Source organism: Anomaloglossus baeobatrachus, chromosome 1 (assembly GCF_048569485.1).
Source record: "Anomaloglossus baeobatrachus isolate aAnoBae1 chromosome 1, aAnoBae1.hap1, whole genome shotgun sequence".
NCBI lineage: Eukaryota > Metazoa > Chordata > Amphibia > Anura > Aromobatidae > Anomaloglossus > Anomaloglossus baeobatrachus.
This window is the reverse complement of record NC_134353.1, coordinates 798,049,677-798,066,897: the sequence shown is the minus strand read 5'-3', so window position 1 is coordinate 798,066,897 and position 17,221 is coordinate 798,049,677. Positions and strand designations below refer to the sequence as shown.

Here is a 17,221-nt window from a genome sequence, read left to right as displayed (position 1 = left end):
CTGTCCTGTACTCGCGGAATCAACGGAAATGGGGGAAAGATGTAACTAAGAACCTTGTCCCATCGCCAAGACAGGGTGTCCACCGTAACCAGATTGTCGTTAGGATTGAGGTAATAGAACCTTCGCATTATGTCAGGAAGCAAAGAGTTCCACTGACGGCTGACCCCATCTGTGAATGAGACTCCGGAACACCTGCTCGTTGAGACACCACTCTGTTGATTTCATCTGACATCTGAGATAATCTACGATAACGAAGGAATGCAACCATATTCACCATAATCTTGGTAAAAATCCAAGGAGCAGACGCCAGGCCAAATGGTAGGCACTGATACCAGAGGTGGACAATCTCGGAGCCTCACCTGAGGACGAACCTTAGGTACCTCTGACTGAACAGATGAATGGGGAGGTGATAATAAGCATCTCACAATTTATTGTGCACATGACCGCCCCCTCACTGATCAGAGGAATGGTAGAACGAATAGACTCCATCCTGAACCGCCTATATGTGACCCACTGGTTCAGGGGTTTGAGATTTATAGTAGTGCAGAAGTCGCCCGATGGCTTTTCTGATGTAAAAGAGAGTGGAATAGTGACCCTGTAAATCTGATCGGGTGGTATGTGAGTACTACTCCCATTAGAAGTAGTTTGTTTACGCCTGACCATAGACAACGGAGATGGGGAACCCTGAGTCAGCACAAATTGACACGGGGGAAGTTCTGAGAACTCTATCCTGTACCCTTCGGAAATGGTCTGTAATAGCCAGGATTCTGAGAAACCTCTCGCTACCCTGTGATGACCTGGGATAACTGACCGCCGACCTGAATATAGTTATGATTTTTAATGGCAATATTAGGAGGAGGAGGGCTGGAATATTTTATCCTTAGACTGCCAGAACTGAGACCCTTTTCTAGACTGGTGGCTTTGCCTAGGGGCTGGAAAGGACCTACGAAATAAAACTGGGATATTCTCTCTTCCTCAGTGAATCCTTTCCTCTTATCTGAAGCACTATCTAGCATTTCATCTAGCATCAGGCCAAAAACTCAGACGTGAGAAGGTATAGAGCACAATTTGCCCTTGGAGGCCAAGTCAGCCGACCAAGACTGAAGCCATATAGCTCATCTAGCTGAGTTAGACAGAACATTGTTCTTTGCATCAAACCACAATGTCTCTTGATTGCCGATGCCTCCCATGCCTTGTCTTTCAAACCAGAGGAGTCCTCAAAGGGGATGGACGTCTTCTTCAGGACTTTAATGATTGGCACGTCAATCTTCGGTACCGTATCCCACACCTGAACATCCTCTGTGTTAAATGAAAGGCAATGTCTGAACCCGGGGAACGAATAATGGCCACTTTGCATTCTCCCACTCTTCTAAGATCATATCCCTAATATGTGACTTTACCGGATAGACCTGTGAACATCTGGAACGGAGACCAGCGAACATCTGGTTCTGTATCGAACCCAATGTCTCTGACTCCTCGACCTGCATAGTATGTCGCACCATGCGCAAGAGTGTATCCGCATCATCTGTTTTAAACAAATAACTCTTTTTCCCACTCTTCGGCAGTGAGGAAGCGTCCTGAACCTCCTCCTCTGAGTTGCCTGACTTTGACAACATATCTTTAGAAGATGGTTCAATATCCCACCTGGGACGCTTGCGTCTCCCATGGGAAGCTGCCTGCAAGGTGTCAATGAAGCCATAGATGCGCTGACTTCCTCTCTGTTCATGATCCTCATATTAGAAAGCAAAGAGGACTGTTCCTCCTGGATGTCTGACTGGATACATGAAGGGCACATGCGTTTTGTATAATTGTTAGTCAATTTAACATCACACACTGGACAACATTTGGATTTGTCCGAGTACTTCTTGCCATCCCTCTTTTAGGGTATGTGCGCACGCTGCATCGGTCAAGTCCAGAAAAAAAACCAAACACACCCTCTGGTAGACTGGACAACTGTAAACACTGTGGAACATTAGGAACATTAGTCACTGTCAGGGAATCCTTGCCCTAAGAATACATTGTCTATTTAGTATATACTCATCAGTATGTTAAGGGTACCTATCTGAGGAACCCTGTGCAGACCTGAGGCGACTCTGAAGGGGAATCTGCCACTGAAGAATCCATGCTAGCAATACACCAAGCCAAGTTTCACAGTCTCCCCCCATTGTTTCTACCTTACCGGATCCGCAGTCCTTCTCACTCCAAACCATCGGGTCCTCGCATCATGCGGCGCTTAGTCCTGACCCGGAAGTGCTCCCGCACTTCCGGGGTGAACTGACAGACTGCGCATGTCCGGAACTGCGCATGTCCGGAACTGCCAGCACACCGGAGCAAGGCGCCGAGAGCCCCCATGTTGGGAGAAGCTACAACGCTGGGAGCTCCTGCTACCACCAGGCGGCTGAGAGACCTGAGGGAGGAAGCCTGTGCGACCGCATACCCCGGGACCCCGTGAGTAAATCCACACTTACATTAGTCTTGCATGCTCCCTGTCCTGTAGGAAGGGAGGGGCCTTTTAACCTTTTGTGCGTTTCCTGTCCCTACAGAGGATAGGGGCAACCCTCCTCCTGCGGTGCTGTCATGAGGGATGACCTGGAAAAAGGAGTCTCATTACCAAGATGTCAACATGAAACATTTCATGATGGGTAAAGCCAGTGAGCTGACTCAAGACCTTCGCAACTTTATAGGTGCCAAACATACTGATGGCATTGGTTACAAAATAATTTTTAAACTACCGAAGGTGTCAGTGAGCACTGTTGGGGCCTTAATCTGAAAGTGGAAGAACATTATTTCACCCTAGACCAGCCACGATCAGGTGCTCCCTGCAAGATTTCAGACTGCGGATGGTTATCAGAATGGTTGTCCATGATCCGAGGATCACCTGTAGAGAGCTACAGGAAGACCTGAAATCAGCAGGTACAATTGTTTCAAAGAAAACAATAAGTAATGCACTCAACCTCCATGACCTGTATGAAGATTCACTACGCAAGACTTTATCGCAGAACAAAAAGCTTGTTCAAGCATGTTGAAAGTTAGCTCAACAACATTTGGACAGCCTGTGAAATACTGGGAGAAATACTGGCAGAATAGTGTGGTCAGATGAAACCAAATTTAATTCTTTAGATGCCATAATACACACCATGTTTGGAGGCCTTTAATACCATACCAATAGTGAAGTTTGGAGGTGGGAACATTATGGTGTGGGGATGTTTTTACTCATTAGGCAATAGAAAAACCATTTAATTGAAGTAAAGAGGAATGGACAAATGTACCAAGACATTCTTGATAAAAATGTGCTGCTATCTACCAGTATGATGAAGATGAAATGAGGGTGGACATGTCCGCAAGACAATGATCCCAAACACACAGCCAAGGAAACTCTTATTTGGTCTCAGAGTAAGAAAATAAAGCTCTAGAGTGGCCCAGCCAATCAGCTGATCTGACACCAATAGAAAATTTATGAAAGGATCTAAAAGCTCAGAGTTCATATAAGAAGCCCACAGAAACTTCAGGATTTGCAGAGTGTTTGTATTGAAGAATGAGCCAAAATCACACCTGAGCAATGCATGTCTCAAGTTTCTCCATTCAGGAGGTGAATTCAATCAGTCATCACCAAAAAGGATTTTATATGAAGTATTAAATCAATTTCAGTAAGCATGTTCTCTACTTTTTCCCATTATCATGTCTCATTATTACACAACTTAACAGACATCTATGGTTTGATTTCTTTCCCAGTGTGGATTGGATGGGTTGTTACTGACATCTGGTGATCATTTCATGTCAATGGCACCTTTAAAAATATATTTACTTAGAAAATTAGTGACATAATCAATACTCATTTCACCCACTGTATATAACCCCTGTAATCTGATACCCCTAAATACAATTTTGAGTTATCAATTACCTTCAGAAGTCACTCACATAATTAGTAAAAATTGTGTCCACCTGTGAGTAATTTATTCTCAGTATAACTACAGCCGTTCTGCGAAGGCTTCAGACGTTTGTTTGAAAAAATTAGGAATCAAGCAGCACCAAGAAAACCAAGGAACATACCAGACAGGTCAGGGATAAAGTTGTGGAGAAAAGTAAAGCCAGTTTAGGTTATAAAAAAAAGCCCAAGCTTCGATCATCATCGGACAGAGCACTGTTCAATTCATCATCTAAAAATGAGAACAGCACGACTTCAAAAACCTATCAAGACATGGCCGTCCAAATAAACGGACATCCCAAACAATGCAAACAGTAAGAAACAGCAAAGATGCCCATGGTTATTCTAAAGGAGATGCAGAGATCCACAGTTTAGGTGGGAACATCTGTCCACAGGACAACTATTCAGCCAGGGTCAGACAGCTGTATATTTTCTCACGCAAGAGCATTGGCCCTATTATGCGGATGACACTTGGCTCAAACTCTGATCAAAATTTTAGTCAATTACTGTGATACCATTCTCTCGCATGAGAGAGTCTGAGCACAGGCGAGGAGAAGATGGAGAACTTAGTTTCTCCATTATCTGTGTTGGCATAAATTGGAATGCACTTGAATAACATCCAAGTACAGTCTGATGTTTTGTACAAACCCATAGACTTTAATAGGTGTGTTCTGTCCAATATACGCTGCCAATTGCAGCATGCTGTGATTCTGTTTCTCATGCCGAATCGAAGCGCTAGTCACCACTGCCACATAGTATAGCTTTGGAGCAAGTGCTATCTGGCAAAACATCGGATAGCATTTGTCCGATGTGTACGCTCATGTGAGAGAGCTCTTAGGGTACCTTCACACTTAGCGATGCAGCAGCGATCCGACCAGCGATCTGATGTCAAACAGGCAGATCTCACCAGCGACCAGTGAACAGCCCCCAGCCAGCAGCGACATGCAAGCGACGCTGCGCTTGCACGGAGCCGCTGTCTGGAAGCTGCGGAGACTGGTAACTAAGGTAAAAATCGGGTATGGTTACCCGATGTTTACATTAGTTACCAGCGCACACCGCTTAGCTGTGTGTGCAGGGAGCAGGGAGCCGCGCACACTGAGCGCTGGCTCCTTGCTCTCCTAGCTGCTGTACACATCGGGTTAATTAACCCGATTTGTACAGCAGCTACATGTGCAGAGAGCCGGAGCCGGCAGCACAGGCAGCGTGAGAGCTGCGGAGGCTGGTAACTAAGGTAAATATCGGGTAACCACCTTGGTTACCCGATGTTTATCTTAGATACCAGCCTCCGTAGCTGCCAGACGCCGGCTCCTGCTCCCTGCTGGCTTCATTTGTCGCTCTCTCGCTGTCACACACAGCGATCTGTGTGTCACAGCGGGAGAGCGCCTTTGAAGAAAACGAACCAGGGCTGTGTGTAACGAGCAGCGATCTTGCAGCAGGGGCCAGATCGCTGCTCAGTGTCACACACGGCGAGATCGCTAATGAGGTCACTGCTGCGTCACAAAAAGCGTGACTCAGCAGCGATCTCGGCAGTGAGCTCGCTGTGTGTGAAGCACCCCTTAGTCATATATTTCCCAAATCTGCCCTTTATTAAAAAGTGGCAAAAAAAGGACATTTTTGAAAGCAAGCCATGAGAAATCCTGTATGCAGATTGCAAAAATCCATTTAAGGGACACAGCTAGCATGTGGAAGAAGGTGTTCTTGTCAGATGAGACCAAAGTAGAACTTTTTAAGCTAAATGCAAAACGCTATGTGTGGCGAAAAATTACCATTGCACATCACCCTGAAAACATTATCCCCACAGTCAAGCCTGGTGGTGGCATCATCATGCTTTGGGGATGCTTATTTTCAGCAGGGAAGCTGGTCAGATTTGATGTGAATATGGATGGAGCTAAATGCTGGGCAATCCTGGAGAAAAACCTGTTAGAGGCTGCAAAAGACTTGAGACTGGTGCATAGGTTCACCTTCTTGCAGGACAACGGCCCTGAACATACTGCCGGAGCTACAAAGGATGGTTAAGATCAAAGCATATTCATGTGTATGAATGACCCAGTCATAGGGGCACTTTCCACACTACGACATCGCAAGCCGATGCTTGCGATGCAGAGCGCGATAGTCCCTGCCCCCGTCGCAGCTGCGATATCTGGTGATAGCTGGCGTAGCGAACATTATCGCTTCACATGCATTCACCTGCCCTGCGACGTCGCTCTGGCCGGCGACCCGCCTCCTTCTTAAGGGGGCGGGTCGTGCGGCGTCACACGGCAGGCAGCCAATAGAAGCGGAGGGGCGGAGATGAGCGGGACATAAACATCCCGCCCACCTCCTTCCTTCTGCATAGCTGGCGTGAGCTGCAGGACGCAGGTAGGAGATGTTCCTCGCTCCTGCGGCTTCATACACAGCGATGTGTGCTACCGCAGGACCGAGGAACAACATCGTAACATCGGTCATTTCCAAATTATGGAAATGACCGACGCTACACCGAAGATACGATTACGACGCTTTTGCGCTCGTTAATCGTATCAAAAAGGCTTTACATACTAAGATATCGCCTGTGAGGCCGGATGTGCGTCACTTTCGATTTGACCCCACCGACATCGCACCTGCGATGTCTTAGTGCGCAAAGTGCCCCATATTCTAGACCTAAATCCCAATGGGATCCTGTGGCAAGACTTCAAAATTGTTGTTCAAACACCTCCATCCAATCTCATGGAGCTACAGCTATTTTGAAAGAAGAATAGTGTTGAGCGAACCCGGATCCGCAAAATCCGGATCCGCACTGTTTGAGCGCCCGACCCATTCATTTACATGACTGCGGATTCCGGACCGAATCCAGACTTCCGCGTCAACCCGATCCGGATCCCCCGGACCCGGATTATGACCGATCCGCTCAACTCTAAAGAAGAATGAGCAAATAATTCATCCTCTAGATATGCAAACCTGGTAGAGACATCCCCCAAAAGACCTGCAGCAGTTATTGCAGCGAAAGGGGGCCCTACAAAGTAATCATTCGGGGCTGAATACAAATGTACGTCACAATTTTCAGAGTTATATTTATAAAATATTTAGAAAACCACATATCATTCCCTTTACACTTCACACATCTTGCTACTTAATGCTGGTGTATCACAGAAAATCCCAATAAAATACATTTAAGTCTGTGGGTGAAAAAAATGCTGAAAACTTCACAAGGTATGAACACTTTTTCCAGCCACTGTGTGTATATATTATATATACACATATATATAACATCCTAGAAAGTTTTACGTCATTGCCCAGATGTGTGGAGTGCCTGATAATTACCCTCAAGATGTATAGTGAAAGATCACTTTGATATATGATCCCTTCATAGACCTCATAAGACTTTTGTATAACATTTCCATGGATCATTCAATAAACAAGAGGATCTAGTAAAGTATTTACCGGTAATCAGATGACCAACACTATTTGCAGATCTTTTAAGCCATACTCGCACACAGCGGTTTACCCCCACCCCTGCCCCAGAAAACTTTTTTCAGTTTCCATGTACTAACAATTGCAATACTGCACGGGCAATCGGAATGGTCCCATAGTTTTGCAGGTGAAACACCAAGAGTTAGTGATTGAGAATGGAAACCATAGAAAGATCTCATTGGCACAGGGTGATTGTCAGCAACAACGTGACCGCAGAGTGTGAATGCAGCCTTATAATTACAGGATGGTTTAACACTAGAAGTCCCAGAGAGGGGTCATTTAACATTTCTCCTTTTGGAACCCAGAGACGGGTCGAATGACCTGAAGGATTTTAGCTAACATCCTATAATCACCGTCTTTTGTTCTGTAATTAAGGCCATTACTGTCGCACCACAGGAGGTTGTTGTTCTCCATTGAGTTTAGCCATTTAGATTCTAGTTAGTTCTATTCAGTTTGGACTAAGGGTCATTTGACCCTCTTTCGGGACTTCAGGGGGGAGCTCAAAATTTCTGGGACTTCTAGTGTTAATATGAGCGCAACATAGCTACAGCATAGGAGGGAACCCCGGTGAAGAAAAATCGACAATGTGAATTATCAGCCCAAGAGCTTATCCCATTGGAAAAAGTCAATATTTCTCTGATACAAAGAGAAGGATAGATATGCAATAAAAAGACGTATGCGCTTATCTACAATACCCTGATGCCAAAGACAAGACAGATGGTTCTAAAAGTCACAGGTGCCGACTCCAATTTTGTGCTACACCCTCAAGTCAAAATGGTTCAGTGGCAGCAGAGGACACAAGGGCCATTTGTGGCACGTACGCTGAAGTACAGGACATTTCTTCTTATGAGAGCATGTCCCAGCTAGAATATAAATGGCGGTTATGGCACAACACAAGTAATTTTAATTTTAGCCAGTATATAGTGTGGGAGAATAAAACGATTCTAAACACCAGGAATAAAAGACAAAAATACTATAAAGCTACAAGAACATTGTAGAAGTTACAACTATCGCAGAGGGGCAGTTGTAAACTCGATAATGTGGAGCTCATGGATAGGACTTTTTCACCATAGAATTTACTCTACCTCATAAATGGAATCAAATAATATTCTGGTTGTTAGATTTGTAGGATTATACTATGATCAGAATATTAAAGCTTCATTATAAAGTGGGATCACCAGGCAGACGCGTTTCTATAAATCACTTCTATAATCACTCACTTTTTTGAGAACATTCAATAATTTTTCCACTGGCTAACACGGTACCAAAACCTTGTCACTTGTAACTATAAATCCCTCATTACATGTTGCGGTGATATGACATCATCTTATTAATAACGCATATAATACTTTAATAAACTTGATATCTTTCCAGCCTTGACATTTTTTATCAACCTGAAGAGCAGTAAAGAGTTAATAACCAAACTGCTTGTGGCATCCGGCTCTGCACTACAGAAGGGCTCATCATGGCAACGTTCCATTGTTGTGAATATACCGGGATGACTGGTGGTCTTTTTCCCTTCCGATCTGCAGACCCGGATGGGAGATTTCATACTTCTACTTCTTAATCTACACTTACCTTGGGCTTCATGTAGGTCTGAATACGTCCTTAAACGTGGAAAAGGTTTCCTAGGACCATACAGGAACGTGAATCACCCCGACCCGATCGCTCTCCAGTAAGGGCGAGAAGACACAGAACTTTCTCACAGTTGCCTCCCTCCACTGTACACTTTAGTTCGTGTGAAGCTCAATGAAGCAATCAGTCTCAGACACCCTACAGCCAACTTCCTAAAAGGAAATCTGAGACGTCCCACCCTGAATCTTCCTAATCACAACCTAATCCTACAGGAAGAACACAGTCAGGCTCTGGTGCACCACACGATGGGGATCTGCTCCGGGAAATGACCCAAGTCACAGGCTTGTGTGTAGCCTGGTAAGAAGACAGCTGCTCCAGGGAACAGTCACTGGTAGAAGGGTGCACAATGCAAACAAAAGGGAAAGCCAATTACTACCAAACAGAAAAGTTCTGCCCAACAGCACAAATCATCAATCCTTGTTTTCTTTTCCAAGGTCTATTAGGCTCTCGGTGAAGATAATACAAGGAAAAGGTTGAATCATTACATACAGCAACCACTCCGATTACAATGAACATTTTCCAAGACCTCTGGGAAAATTTAAACAGCAATTCAAAGTTAAAAGGGTGGTCTCATCTTCTTAAATAGGAACCATTTAAAATGCTTGTAAAAATAAGCAACTTATTAAAAGTCTTCTCCATTCTCAAGAACAGAGGGATTTTTAATTATATTGCGAACTGCTCATTGCTTAAAGGGACTCTGTCACCAGGATTTTGCCACCTAATCTGAGAGCTGCATAATGTAAGGGCAGAGATCCTGATTCCAGTGATGTGTCACTTACTGAGCTGCATAATGTAGCTTTTATAAAATCACTGTTTAATTAGCAGATTACCATTAGAGGACTACTTAACGTGCTAAGATTTATACATTTTCTTGAAAAAAAATGATAAATTGCTGCTACAATTTTAAAGCTAACAACATCCTATTAACATTTTACAGATGGCTCTGATGTAAAGCAGACATGACTATAATGTTAACTTTTTTGCGTGGTGTGACATGGTGGATGAAAGGCACAATCATTTAATATTTGAAAATTGCAAATTTTTGATATTTTTATAGACCCAAAACATATCAACCTAGATTTACCATTAACATAAAGTATAATGTGTCACCAAAAAAAAAACCTAAAGGCCCGCTTTGCACGCTGCGATATCGGTACCGATATCGCTAGCGTGGGTACCCGCCCCCATCTGTTGTGCGACACGGGCAAATCGCTGCCTGTGCCGCACAACATCGCCCAGACCCGTCACACAACTTACCTGCCCGGCGACGTCGCTGTGACCGGCGAACCGCCTCCTTTTTAAGGGGGCAGTTCGTTCAGCGTCACAGAGACGTCACAGCTGCGTCACTGAACCGCCGCCCAATAGAAGCGGAGGGGCGGAGATGAGCGGGACGTAACATCCCGCCCACCTCCTTCCCTCCGCATTGCGGCCGGGAGGCAGGTAAGGAGAGGTTCCTCGTTCCTGCGGTTTCACACGGAGCAATGTGTGCTGCCGCAGGAACGACGAACAACCTCGTTACTGCTGCAGATTTTTGAGAATGGACCCCCCATGTCACCGATGAGCGATTTTGCACGTTTTTGCAACGATGCAAAATCGCTCATAGGTGTCACACGCAACGGCATCGCTAATGCGGCCGGATGTGCGTCACCAATTCCGTGACCCCAACGAGTACGCATTAGCGATGTCGTAGCGTGGAAAGCCCCCTTAAGTCTCAAAATCACTGGGACATATTAAAGTGTTCCAGAGTTGGTGACCAGACCAAATTTCTCAAATTGGATGTCTCAATTTATGTGGCAATAAGGTGTTAAAGTGGACCAACCATCAGGATTTTCATATAGAAACTAAAGCCAGTGCTAGACTGGCAATATCAGGCTGATTCTATACATACCTGTAGTTGTAAGATCAGATGAATACTTTCTGAAATATAGACAAGTAAAGTTTGTGAAATGGAAGGACAGACAGGGGCGAGAATAACTAGTGAAACCTGACCCACCTATTAGATATTCTGTTGCACCTCTCATCAAATAACAGTGTATTTCACAAACTTTACTTGCCTATATTTCAGAAAGTATACATCCGAGCTCACAACTAAAGGCATATTTAAGATCAGCATGATAGTGCCAGTATAGCACTGGGTTTACTTTATATAGGAAAATCATGGTGGTTGGTCCCCTTTAAGTAACTGTACTTTTCCTATAACTACATTCTGTTCTAGTAAAGCTCCCCCAATGCGCACACAGTATTTTGATACTCCATTGCCTCTACCAGAAGTATAAAAAGTAAAGATTTTATTTTAACTCATTTTAACCACGTTCTATTTATTTCACCAGTGGAAATGGGCATTCAACCGCTATAATAACCACATGTGTTCATGTCCATTTTAGAAGTATGAAGGGTGGTAGATCAGCAGGTATACATTCAGCTTAGTGTTGTATATGGTAGTAAAGCTGAACTCCTTTTCTTCACTCCTTACATTGTAGGACTGAAGGACCTGGACAAAAATCAACTACATAGAGGAAAACAGAAAAAAACAAAAATCCATCACAATAGTTACTCCGGACACAGCAGTATGCCTGGCATTTCCCAGTTTACTTCCCTCTTCCTTATCTCTAAAGAAGAATGTCATGTGGAGGAAAAAGCGTTTTAGTAACAGATTAATCTGGAAGACAAAGTGACCACACTCAAGTATTCTCATCAAGCAGAAACGTCCCAGATTTATAGCTCAGTCCATTAGTCCACAGCCATAAAGAGCGTGCAGCAAGTGACAGCGCTATTCCACTGTTCTCACTTCTGTAGCCATCCTCTTATTACATAGTTATGTATCCATCCATCGTCTTACCTAAATGCCAATGTTACCTGCCACATCTGAAGGCATGTGTCAAAGTGTAGCAATTCTCAGAAAATAGTGCAAGTCTAGTGCCAGTACATGCAGCATTTATAACATTAACTGTTGTTTATAGATAATATAGTGTGCTATTAAAGGGAATCTGTCAGGCGATTTTGCAGTACAATACTAATACCATCTTTAAATAGGGCTAAAGGAGACCTTTCAAAATGAGTAAGTTTTACAACTCTACCTTATCCTGTTATCTTGTTGTACGCTCCATAGGATTCAGTCTCATGCATGCTAGTCACTTTAATGTAAATACAATTTGCATATTCACGGCTGGAACTGTAAGATGCTGAATGTTTGACGCAGCAAAATTGAAAATAATATTTTTTTTTAAAACAGGAGTGTTTTAGATGCATCTAGAGGAAAATGACTCCATATACTACCTTTTTAGTCAGATACATAACTACTCAGGAAAAGCTATGTACACAAATTAGCTTTCATCCAGAAGGAAAAAAGCGGTAGCCTCCTGCGATAGGTGGCACTAAAGAGCCAATTTTCTACTATCTATGATTGAGCCAATTTGCATGCTTTTTCCAGGGAGCAGTGCCTGGACCCCCAAGTATCTGTATGAAATCAGGAGCATGCAGACTTACTGTAGATGCCTCAAAGAAAGCTCCTATTCTGGCTCCATAAAGCTCGCAGGATGTAAGGAGCTGCAATATGGTGGCCTGCACCCGTCCTTACAGAAATACACAACGTGGCGTGCACAGGACGCTCTAGGTATCGGAGCACTCCCAGCAATGCAAGTCTCACTGCTTCTAATCATCCTCTGCACCAAGCCTGCATTACAAGCATTGCTGCCGGCAAAATACATTATAGTGTTAATGGCTTTTGCTGACACCAGCAATTCCTGAAATCATCCATTAGCATGGCAGTATTCTGTATGAGGACTGGTTTCATGTTCATGATCACACGAGCAGTATATTACGGGAACTGGGAGACGTTAACCACTCGATTAACGGTCTGCTTTACGGCTTTCCATAAATATGGCAGATAACATTACATATAGGAATTGCCTGACTTGTATATTACCTTACATGTCCAAATATCATCTGCGAGTATGGGAGCCGAACAAAGTGCTCCCCACACAACTTTTCTTAAGCTTCACCCACACCCCTAAACTAAAACATATGAATATAAATACAATGGGGTCCAGAAATATTTGGGCATGGACACCAGTTTGGCTTTTTATCTTTTTTACAAAACATATCCAAGACGTATGGGCTTAAAGTGCCGACTCTAAGCTTTAATGTCCGGGTACTCACATCCTAATTGGCGCTAAGGCTATGTGCACACGTTTCATATTTTCATGCAGTTACGCTGCAATCTACACCACAGCGTAACTGCATGCGTCCTGCATCCCCAGCATAATCTATGAAGATTGTGCCCAATCCATGCCCACATGGTGTATTAGAATGAATTCTAAGAAGTTACATGTCACTTCTTTCGTGTGCATCCAGAGCGCATGAAATCGGCTTTTCAGTACGCACTGTTTCTGCAGTGATATGAAGCGCACGTGTGTAGTTCAAATCGCTGCAGAAATATCTGCAGGGACAGAACACAACGTGGGCACATAGCCTAAGAGTTAGGAATTACAGCTCTTTAATATATAGCTGCCTCTTTTTCAAGGGACCAAAAGTAACTGGACAATCTGAAAAGCTTTTCAAAGGGATGGTCTGGTCTAAATCCAAAAAAAACCTGTAAAATCTGGTGGAAGCAGTGTGATGGCCGGGCATGAATGGCTTCCAATGGCACTGCTTCACCAGTGTTTACTGATGATGTGACTGAACACAGAAGGATCCGGATGAATTCTGAAGTGTACAGGCCGATACTTTCTGCTCAGATTCAACCAAACGCAGCAAGGTAGATTGGATGGCACTTCACAGAACAGATGGAGAATGACTCAAAAAATACTGCGAAAGAAATCTGCAATGGCAGTGTCAATCACCAAATCTAAACTCCATCAACCACGCATTTCACATGATTAAGACAGAACTTAAGGCAGAAAGATCCAGTCATCAATGTCTGATCAGTCGGTGTCCAACACCAGGTCTTCAGTGTCGGCAGCAGGTGGACGAAAATGCCCCATCAACGGATAGCGGCCAAAGCTGGGCACTGCACATCTGTTTCCTATCGATTTGAATGGGAGGAGGATGTGTGGTACCCGGCCACGGCCACTATCAGCTTCAGAACTGAGTATTTCAGGCCACCTGCTACCGTGGCCGGCACTGACAGCAGCTGATCGACAGAGTAGCAGGGTGTCGGACCCTGGGCGATCACACATTGATGACCTTTCTTCATGAGACATTGAGACATTGATGACCTATTCTAAATCAGACATTGATGACCAATCCTAAGGCTAGGCCATCAGTGTAACAGTAGTGGACAACCACTTTAAAGTAAGTTACTGAAGATTTATTTGAACATATAACATTTTACAGACTATTAAAAAAAAAAAAAGTATACTCTTTGTATCATTTTATAGTCTGCAAATCAGAGATATTAAGAAGTTCACCATGACCATCTTACATAAATGTAGGTACTGTCCTCCACGCTGCCTGGGTGTCATATTATACAATTTATTATCAAAGATAACAGATCCAAAAGAATGTATTATCTGGAAATGCTGTGTGTATAACTACTCATTACTGGCTGGGGCAGCCCAACATCACGAAAACCTGGGTTTAAGCACTGACCAGACATTTAAAGTCCCGTTAGACACAAGCCAGGAACATTCATCTGTAGACCGTCAAGTCTGTGATGGCTGAATCCTACAGATCGTTGGTGGAATGAACGCTGCTCGGTTCCATTAATCATGTGGAAATTAACTATGCTTGCAGACACTGACGGCAATATTGAGGTTTTCTGTTCCTTCTTCTGTATGCTTTATAACAAATCAATTAATCAATTCTAGGTGGCGCCAAGGACACAGGGGAACACATCATTTACTGGGTACATGTGAAGAGACGCAGGGAACAACAATAACCCCGTCTCCAGCGCGCAGCAAAACAAATCCCAGGAATAATGCAGACAGATGCGTCTGTCACATCCAATGCTCGGTTTCTCTGAATTACCGGCCGCAATCTGTGAAAGTTAAATAGGTTTCCTGGTCGGAGCAGAAATTCTCTACATTGGACAGAAACTACTGGCTCCACAATGTGAATAACGCCCTGCAGGATGGGAACAACAGGTGCCACGCACAGCTTCAATATAAAAACCAGGAGGAATAACTAACCCCGTCTGAAATGCGTGAGCTGAGCCAGAACATTGTAAGGAGCAAGGAGAATATCTGCAATTAAATTCCTAAGGAGAAGATGGTCATGCATAGAGGAAAAACCTGGAGATTTGCTGTAAAGAAAAATGCTATACACACACATTATATATATATGTATATAATTGTTATGCATAGATAACACATATATAGATTATTTTAGCCAAACAGAACTTAGGCATAATATAAAGCCAATTACCAAATTACAAAATTAAAAGGCTACATTTCCTGACGATTTCTGGAGTCTAAAGGGCACGTTACACGCTACGATATATCTTACGATATGTCGTCGGGGTCACGTCGTAAGTGACGCACATCCGGCGTCGTTTGACATATCGTAGCGTGTGGCAGCTTCGAGCCACGCTGAACGAGCAAAAATACTCACCTTATCGTTGCTCGTTGACACGTCGCTCATTTTCTAAAAATTGAACGTCCTTCTGTGCGCCGGTTGTTCATCGTTCCCGGGGCAGCACACATCGCTCCGTGTGACACCCCAGAAACGATGAACTGCAGCTTACCTGCGTCCCGCCGGCAATGATGAAGGAAGGAGGAGGGCGAGATGTTTACGTCCTGCTCATCTCCGCCCCTCCGCTACTATTGGCCGGCCGCTGTGTGACGTCGCTGTGACACCGAACGTCCCTCACCCTTCAGGAAGAGGATGTTTGCCGCCCACAGCGACGTCGTTCAGGAGGTAATTACGTGTGACAGGGGTTTACGACTTTGTGCGACACGGGCACGACAAATTGATGCGTGTAAAGCAGGCTTAAGACTATGCTCACACATCGGCAATATCTGCATAATTTCTAAATGTTGCATTTACATGGTTCCTGACAGCAGTCAACAATGGTACAAAAAAACCCCCCCAAAAAAACAAACCAAAACAAAAAGCAGCCATACTGCTCAATACCAGTCACGTTACAAATGCCAGTGGCACTAATATGTGGTGTATCTGTGTGACTTACGCCTTTACAAGCCTTAGCCATGTGCAGTTATAATTGGTCAGGTGTAGGTGGCTGTCATCAGTATTTTCTACCTGTGTCGCTTCTTTATCATGGTGGCCTTCCGCATCCTGTAGTGCATTGATGTGACCAGGTATTGGTAAGTAAGGCTGCTTTTATCTGTGATGTTTTTTGGATGTAGGTCCTTTTGCTGTGATTTGTAAAAACACAGAATAATACAGACATCTACGTTTTAAAGATGCTGAATTATAATGAAGATTGCTTTTCTTTTACATAGAGTTCAATGAGAGGATAATAGGCAAGGCTGTAGTAATAATCTTACTAAAGTTGATGAGAAATTACTTTAACACGGGGAACCTCTGGCCGTATTTTGACCACTTTCATACTGTATTTCGTATCCATATTTGAAGGTCAAAACCAGGAGTGAAACATTAAAAAGTATAATGTATAACATGCAACACTTTTGTGCTTTGAACCTGGTTTTCATTTACAAATACGAATGTAATATACTGACCAACATAAGTATATATGAAAGTAGCTTTAATAGTCATTTCCACCCCAGCCGCTTACAGCAGAAACTAGACGATCAGCCACAAGAGGTGGTGCTACAGAATCCGCCAAGCTCGGCCATTTTTCACTTGCTTCTATGGAAGGCGCCGATGGCGATACACATACCAGGCAGGATAGTCCTTTTTGAAATTTCATATCTGAACTCAGCTATGCACATTATTTATTTTAAGCTTTTAAAAAAGTATTACACGGCAATTCTGGCACATTCAAAGTAAATACACATGCCCCATCAGGTGTAAGAGATCTTGTAAATAAACTATGCAGCTTATATAGGGTGCAATTGGTTGCTAGATCTACTACTAAAAAAAGGAATCTGCTGTCTGTGCGGGCGTCTAATGTAGTATTTTTGGACATGAAAATATCCCATTACATCAACCTTTTTCTTCAATTCTATTGTCACTGCACTTATTAACAGATACAGTATGACCGATAAAACTTTGCAAACAATTTTTCCTTAAGATTGGGCAGTCATTGAGCGACCAAGCTTTCAAAACATCAGGCTGAAAAGCTAAGTACACTAT

At 43.7% G+C, this 17,221-nt stretch overlaps 1 protein-coding gene across 3 annotated transcripts in view; it reads right to left on the bottom strand.

Moving 5' to 3' along the window:
• The window catches only part of MCC (MCC regulator of Wnt signaling pathway), a 498,291-nt gene that overhangs the window by 284,763 nt on the left and 196,307 nt on the right, over nucleotides 1-17,221 (bottom strand). The window contains exon 1 of one of the 3 annotated variants that reach the window (XM_075325008.1): nucleotides 8,951-9,131. The exons of the other annotated variants lie outside the window; for them this stretch is intronic. Coding sequence (XP_075181123.1) covers nucleotides 8,951-8,962 — 12 coding nt within the window. The 5' untranslated portion in view covers nucleotides 8,963-9,131. Of the gene's footprint in view, nucleotides 1-8,950; nucleotides 9,132-17,221 lie in introns of those variants that run through there. 3 annotated transcript variants of the gene reach the window in all.